General features: G+C 39.2%; 1 protein-coding gene across 1 annotated transcript; it reads right to left on the bottom strand.

Annotated features, from left to right (window-relative positions):
- Positions 1 to 2,370: 2,370 nt before the first annotated feature.
- On the bottom strand, positions 2,371 to 5,509 carry LOC149231662 (L-type lectin-domain containing receptor kinase IX.1-like). The gene is made up of 2 exons (XM_089376342.1): positions 2,760 to 5,509; positions 2,371 to 2,623 (listed from the first exon to the last, which is right to left on the bottom strand). The coding sequence occupies exon 1, from the start codon at positions 4,928 to 4,930 to the stop codon at positions 2,762 to 2,764; it is 2,169 nt and encodes a 722-aa protein (XP_089232468.1). The 5' UTR covers positions 4,931 to 5,509; the 3' UTR covers positions 2,371 to 2,623; positions 2,760 to 2,761.
- Positions 5,510 to 8,451: the final 2,942 nt, after the last annotated feature.

Below are 8,451 nucleotides of genomic sequence, written 5' to 3'. Positions count from 1 at the left end.
AAGGTTTCCATTCGCTAATCATGTTGTTCCAGTGATCGCAGGTTCTTCATGAGTGTTTACATATTTTGTTGCTGGAAGCAGTATGCCAGGTCCTGCTTCTTTTTGCTGACTGCGATTTGCTATGGGTTGTGTGTTCGCCACAGATTCAATCCTGATTTCATTAGGAAGTCTGGTTCATATGCTGTTGAATCTTTTTGGGAGTTTTTGGCTTATGTTGATCCTATTTTAGGTTTATATATGTGGAACATTTATGTATTTTAGTTCTGGCTCGTGCCTTGAGGTTAAATATCTTGTATGTTTTTAATTTACAAAGATCAGATGAACTGATATTATGTTATTGTTTATATTACTAATATAAATGAAATATAGCTTTTTTCGCCCTGAAAAAAGAAATAAGCATCCATAGATATGGCTTCCTACGAATAGTAAGTGCATTCACGAATTGATACCTCTCTTATCGATCTGTAACTACAGATCCCAGAAGCTGAATCACATTAAAGTGGCCCTATATGCAAACATTAATTCACAAAATTCAATATAACAATCATTCATACCACAGAAAAAGAATGGTGATGAATCTGAGAACTAAAAGCCCCTGTTGTTGCAGGGGTCTACTCGACAACAACGCTGCTCACATTCAGATCTAATTGTTATACCAATTCAGAGAGGACTAATTAATAATAATTATATATTTTACTGATCTTCCCATCTACAAAACGCAATTTCTAAAGTGTCTACTTCATTTTCTTCGTTAGCTTTTTTGGGTAGGCAGTTTGACGTTGCTCCTGCCTCTCCAATATATGAGCTTCCACTACAATGCACTACACGGCCCTGCACTCCATTGAACTGAATGGAGAGTCAGAGGGCTAATTGGATGAACACGAATGGACGAATTAAATGGAGAAATGAAACGCACAAATGGACAACCCAGCCAGCGTTAGGGTTTTGAATAAATTTATTTTGGCTATTTAATTTTTTTAGAATTTTAAATAAAATTTAAACTTTTTATTTTTGACTATGAGTAAAAGTATTTATGAATGAATGATGTTTTTAATGTCAATAAGATTAAAAATAGTGTATGGTCTTTTGTTTTTCACTTTTTGCAATTTATTATTTTTCTTATTTAAATTAAGGATGTGCTGATCAAAATTTGTAAGAGTCCTCTTCCTGAAAAGACAATGCTAAGGGACAAATATTAACATATTGTCATAATTGTCCCTGATGTCTCTAAAAGCATCACATTCCAAAATGAAATGTTTTTCCGATGTCACTGCCCACAAGTGCAAAAAATACACACCAATTCTTCCCAAGCTTCTTTAGGTCTTTTCTACCATCCTGTTTCACACCGAAGTTGATGTGAGTTAGTTCTTAATTGAGCAATAAGAATCTTTGCTCTCCACTAAATGCTAGCTCCAATGTTTCTTTAGGTCTTTTTCACCATCATGTTTCATACCGAAGTTGATGTGAGTTAGTTCTTAATTGAGTAATAAGAATCTTTTCTCTCCACTAAATGCTAGCTTCAATGTACTATTTTCGTTGGAGATCACAAGTGGGGTTGAATTCCTCAACATAGTACTTCTTCTTTCTACCCAACCTTTTTCCCCACATATGCTTAAGAAACTTCTCCATAACAATTTTTTTGAACTCTCTATTTGAGGGACAAACATTGAGGTAGATATCCCATTTTTGCATCCATGTGTTGTTCTATTTCATCCATGTTTTCTTTCTTTCAGTCACACCTTCATTGAATTTAACTTTAGGCCATCTACCTACTCCCATTTGCTCAATTTTTTTTATTTTTTTTAATAAGTATCATAGAAATTGCTTCGATGAAAGTTGCTTCTATTTCATTCAACATTATCTCATAAAGAACCAAAATTTTTATTTTAAACTTGTTCAAGATCAAAAGTTTTTGGATTTTCTCAATTATGGGCATTGCCAGCTCATAATTCACGGCTATATAATATCACTAGACAAATTAAGAGTCAAAAAAAACTTTAATCTTTTTCCAATCCCATAACTCTGCTTCTATACATATATATTTTAAAAAACATATTTAACTAATATGAAATTCCAACACTAAACTTCTTTTATAACAAAATTAAAATTTGCAAAACAATTTTGAAAAATACAAGTAATATATTCAGAGCCCTAATTATAGATTTTTAGTTCAAACCATGAAATTAAAACCATGAGGTAAAAGAAAAGTCGATTCCAACACCAAAAAAATCACCTATATTACAAAAGATATTTATAAAAACAGAAGTACAGTAAGAAGAAAAATTAGTTGGTAGGTTTCACTGCACATAAAATTAGCAGCCTCAAAACTAAACAGGACCCTCAAAGCTTATTGATTACCGTCACAAGCACCATGTTAACGATCACTTTAATTCAATTATTTAATAAAGGACAGTTTTCCAGAAAATATTTAAAACAACGGCATGAATTTTAGATTCATCACCATTTTAAACTTTCATACATAGAAAATGATCTGCACATCTAATTTTCTCAAAGGGTTTTACATCTTTTTCTTTCTCTGGATGGTTAATATATCTATCCTAGTAGTTAAAAGCAACAGGAGCCAATAACCAGTAATCTGCTTCTTCATACACCGTTCTCAGCACTGCCCTCGATTCAACGATATGCACATGATACAAATAAATTTCACGACATATCCTTTTAAAATGCCATAACATTCGGCTGCTTGCTGTGTTTGTATTTAATTAACATCACCGCATGCATATTGTGAGAAGTATTACCTCTATCTCCCATACTGGAGGGTGGAGGCTGTAATGGAGCCGGCTCCACCGCAAGCGGAGCCGGTAGTGGCTGACAACGGATGATCAACATTTGAATACGAAGAAGCTGCGCGAGAATTAAGTCCCTGGTTTGATGGCAAAACTACATAGATGGCCAACGGCCTTGAAGAAGGAAGCTCCATCATCTGTTCAGCCGGGTTTATCAGAACCTGCAGCGCTTGTCGGCTTGATGGACGCAGCTGGGGATCTGGATGCGAGCAAGCTAGTCCCAATATTAATGCTCGTTTCATCTGTTCTTCCTCAAAATCCCCATCTAATCTAGGATCCGCAGCCTCCATAACTCTTCCCTCTCCGTAAAGTCCCCAAATCCAATCCACCAAACTCCCCTCTGACAGTGGCGGCTTTCGCTCCACAACTCGCCTGCCGCTTGCCACCTCCAACAGAACGACCCCAAAGCTGAAAACATCGGACTCTGCAGTCGCCTTGCCAGTGTAGCCGCACTCTGGCGCAACATAGCCCGGCGTCCCCGCCAGCGTCGTGGTGACCGCCGGATTCGTTTCGTCATGCTCAATCAGCCTGGCGAGGCCGAAATCCCCCAGACGGGCATTGAATTCCCCGTCGAGCATAACATTGCTGGGCTTAATGTCCCGGTGGACGACTCTCTGCTCCCATTCTTCGTGAAGGTACAGCAACGCCGAAGCCAGCCCGCATAAGATTCTGTGTCTCCGGGCCCAATTCAGATCGGGTTGATTCTGATTCTGAAGCTTATCGCCTGGCTGCCTGAAAATCACCTTGTCGAGGCTCCCGTTGGGCATATAATCATAGACAAGCAGCAGCTCGTCGCGTTCGTGGCACCAACCATGTAACTGTACCAAATTCCTGTGTCGAAGGCGTCCTATGGTGCTGATCTCGGAGATGTATTCTCGTTCTCCCTGTCTCGACCCGGCAGCGATTCTCTTCACAGCGACTAGTGTCACCGTCCCGTACGGGCCTTCTAGGGTACCCCTGTAAACGCTCCCGAAGCCACCGGTTCCGAGCAGTTCCGTCTCGCTGAAGTCCTTTGTCGCGGTTGAGAGACGCCTGTAGGAGAACCGGTGAGGAGCATACGATGAGCCCAGCGATCGGCCCTCCATCATCGCTAGATCCCCGCTGAAAAGCCGGCCTGAAATCGATCCTGGACCTTCACTTCTTCTCCGTTTTCTACTTCTAGCGACGAACCATGCCGACAATCCCAGAAGCACGGCCCCGAGGATAATGAAACCGGCAAGGAGCCCGATCTTCAGTCCCCGGCTTGTTGACCCCCTCTCTGACCTCGTTCCACCAATTGGGGGTATGTTCAGAGACGACTCGGGCAAGATCTCCGAACTGAAATTCCAGTCCAAAATACGATGAATCTCGAAAGAATTCCCGGTTGCAGCCGAGAATCCCAGGTAGGCCGATCGCGGAACGGTGCTTGATAGCTCGATTGTGCGGTTTAAGATGATCGAGTACGAAATTGGTCGATCTGCATAGGCGGCAAATATTTGCAGGGTTTTCTTCCAGCCATCGTAATGGATTTGTACCCTTATCGGCCGCCCCGATTTGATGTCGATGCCGTTTTCACCGAGATCGGCGGTGGCGTTGGATATTATGCCGTTGATGTCTATGCCCACATGGTTGTCATTCGGATCCCATTCGTTCTTGAAGGTGTCGAATTCGACGACCAGCTGATTCGTTGTGTTTCCGTTTGTGGATGAATCAAACATTCCCAGAAATGATCCATAGCTGTCCGGATAAAAGGGTTTGTCGTTGAGGACCATGATGAAGGCCAGACCATCGCCATTGAAATTCTTTAGCCCGTCAGGAAGAGTGATTGTCTGAACGAAGATGGTGAAGGTGGTCGTAAATGTGGCCGGCCATACCGTGATGGGTTCCCGGTAAAGAACCCTTCCGATGCAGTCATACATGTGAGAATATGGGTCGGCACCGGATGTAGTGTTCGGCGATGGAGTGAGATCGATGTAACCGCCTGAAGAATTATAGGAAGTATTTCCCATGTATATCAACTGATTGCTGTTGTCGTTGCCGAACGATGGGAAAGAGAAACCTGTGCTATAACTTCCATGGGACACGATAGCCAGGATTGGAAACAGAAGAGCCACAGCACAGAGCTCCTCTTTTGCACCTACCATTGAACTTACACCAAAGAATGAAAAAACAGTTGAGCACAGTGGCCAGTTATTTGTTACCAATCGCTACGGATATGCCACAAATTAAAGCACAGAAAATGAAAGTGCCACAAATTCAAAGAAACAGCGATTTGCACGAGGGGAGACTTTGTCTTGATGGATAGAATTTCAAAGCACGATGATATGAATATGATATTTCTTTCAGAGCATTCATACTAACCTTGAAAATTTCAATGGTGAATTAAATCATTTCACCAAAATCTACAAAGAAACAACAGAAATCTGACTAACATAAATTATTGAGATATAGCGATAAAGGAAATTCTCGCGTCCGATGGATCAGGATAAATCCGTAAATTGCAATGGCCAGTCGATCGTCACTCACATCTGGATATAGTCTAGTTGCATATGCAGAGCTTGAATCTGTCACTTTCTTTAGCAAAGATCACGTCCGAATGGGACCAGGGGTAACATGTCCGGAGTCAGCCCTAATCGTAATCCGTTGGGGCTGCTTCCATGGAATTTTCATCACCAACCGCATGCTTCTTGTTCTACCGGAACACAGCATTCCAGGGGAAACACTCGAACTATATAATAGATATCAATCCCTAAACACCTGCAGTAGATATAATTTCTGAAACATTCTCACGCATACTTGACAGATAAAGTTTAAAGTTTGTGACGGTGAAATGAGAAGTATCCTTCCAAGTAGTCTCGCGGGTTAAACCTATTTACCATTGACTCAGTAGCGATATTAAAAAAAATAAAAAAGTTATCATCTGGATCAAGAAAAATACATGTTCAGGACAGGACAATTCTCATAAAGAAATGAAACTAACCCTTTGTCGAATGACGTGCAGCCATCTAATGTACATACATAAATGATAAAGATAACTGTAAACTTTCATACCTATGCACTGATGATGAAGAGCTGAATTTATCATTTATACCTATCCACTGATCATGGAGAGCTGAATTTCTCATGGTAACGGCAGAAAAATGGCCACTTTTAAAACTGTTGCGTGATCTAACTGTGCCGAGTAATGGTTATAATTGACGTGACGTAAAAAGAGAGCAGAACATTCCAAAAGACTAGTCTCATAAATCATTGTCAATATTGGTTAAAGTTTGGTTTGTTTTAAATAATGTATTTTCAATTTCGTTTTGTGTTTGGCTTATTTTGCTAAGTTATTGTCAATGTTGATATATACTTATTAATTTGAAATTATTTTTTCAAATAACATATATTTATATATTAATAAGATATATTTTATTTTAAAATTTAAAATTAAAATATAAAATATTTTAAATATGTTTAATTTAATTAAATTAAATTTATTAAAAGATTTTGATTTTGATTGGTAAAGTAACTGCTAAAAAGTTTTCTGACTTATTCAAATTAAGATTACATTTTTCTTTTATTAAATAAGTACATATATTAAAAAGTAAAAACTAATATAAAATATTATATTAATTATAATAACATGTTAACGTATTTTTATTATTTTTGTCTTATCCATAAAAATGAAGAAAGAAGTTTTCACATAAAACATTTCCAAAAAATAACTAATGAACAAGACTCCATTTATATCTTATCATCATTATAATTAAAGTTTAGAATTCAACTTCCAAAACCTTATAATTAAAGTTAGAATTCAACTTCCAAAACCTTAGGTAAATGTCATTTCATTATAAGGAATGACGTGGATGATTAAAGAATCAAGAATATTTTAGTTTAAAATATAGATTTAATGACAAATGATAATGCATTAAAATTTCAAATCTCCTATACAAAAAATGTAGATGCCACAATATGTAGATAGCATAAAGTATCACCACAAATCCTAAATGATATAAGATGTTATGCTCTTAACCTGCAAGATGATACAAGAATACCAAATATGCACAGAAATATACCCAGAACATAGACAGTGAGAAATAAGAGCATGTATTTTATTATTCAGAAAGTAATGTTCACTTGCCTCTTCGAGGGGGCAACCTCCATTAGAGCAGAGCTCGATTACAAAATAAGACACGATGCTCCTCGCAGGGAGTCTCTATCCTTTATATATGACTCATACATGTAATACCATGGAGCAATACCATGGTTCTTATTAATACCATCTATCTAATACCATGGCCCATTTGCAACTAACTGTGGTCCCGTCATTAAATGCGAGTTAACCAATTACAATTATTAATATGGGCTTTATTGAATCTTTACTTAACTATAACTATGACTCGATCCTACTACATAAATAAGGGGTTAGGGTGAGACCCTAACATGCCCTCCCCCTTAAGAATAGCCTTGTCCTCAAGGCTGAAGCTGCGGAAACTGTTGAAGAATAGTGGCTGGTTCCCAGGTTGCATCTTCCGGAGAGGTGTCTTTCCACTTGACGAGGACTTCCTTGATCATGCGGCCACGCAGGTGTCATTCTCGTGTGTCGAGGACCTGTTCAGGTTGGAGCCAGATTGACCCTTCGTCATCCAATTCAGGTAGACTGGTTTGAATTCTGCAATTGTTCCCAATCACTTTCTTGAGGCATGAGACATGGAAAACTGGATGGATTTTTGCAGTGGGTGGCAAAGCTAGCTTGTAGGCCACTTCTCCAATGCATTGAAGTACTCGATATGGTCTGTAGAATTTTGGAGATAGTTTCTGACAACCCTTGTCTTTGAGTGATGTTTGCTTATATGGTTGCAGCCTCAAAAATACCTGATCCCCTTCTTGAAATTGGCGTTCTGAGTGATGCTGATCTACCTGTTGCTTCATGCGGTTTTGAGCTTGATGAAGATTCTCTCTAAGATGGGCGAGCATGGTTGTGCGGTTCTGTAGGAGTTGATCCACTGCTTGTACCTTTGAGCACCCCTTGATATAAGAAGTAGGGGAAGGAGGGAGTTGACCATAAACTGCTTCATAGGGAGTCACTTTGGTGGTGGCATGATAGTTGGTGTTATACCACCATTCAGCTAGAGGTAACCACTGTACCCAAAGATGTTGCTTTTCTGAAGTGAAACACCTAAGGTAGGTTTCCAGAAATTTTTTGACTGCTTCAGTTTAACCATCCGTTTGTGGATGATAGGAAGTACTGAGTTTTAGTTGGGTACCTTGTAGCCTGAAGAGTTCCTTCCAAAAATTACTGGTGAAGATCGGGTCACAATCAGACACAATAGAAGTGGGCATGCCATGCAATTTGAAGATCTGATCCATGAAAGATTGAGTGACCAAAGTCAGTGTAAAAGGGTGGGTTAGGGCGCAAAAATGAGCATACTTAGAAAGTCGGTCCACAACCACCATGATGACTGACTTGTTCCCTGACTTTGGAAGACCTGTAATGAAATCCATAGAAACATCCGTCCATATTGATGCCAGGATGGGCAATGGTTGTAATGTGCCTGGTGCTTTGACTGTCTCCCCTTTGTGGCGTTGATAGACATCACATTCCGCTACAAAAGTAATAATGTCCTTTTTCATGCCTGTCCAAAAAAATGATCTTTTAGTGTGAGCATACGTCTCCTGAAAG

The sequence above is a fragment of the Pinus tabuliformis genome, chromosome J, assembly GCF_031772625.1.
Source record: "Pinus tabuliformis cultivar Carrire ecotype Pingquan chromosome J, CPIR1, whole genome shotgun sequence".
NCBI classification, from domain to species: Eukaryota; Viridiplantae; Streptophyta; class Pinopsida; order Pinales; family Pinaceae; genus Pinus; species Pinus tabuliformis.
Note: the sequence above shows the minus strand (reverse complement) of the source record. Positions and strands in the feature narration are given on the sequence as shown.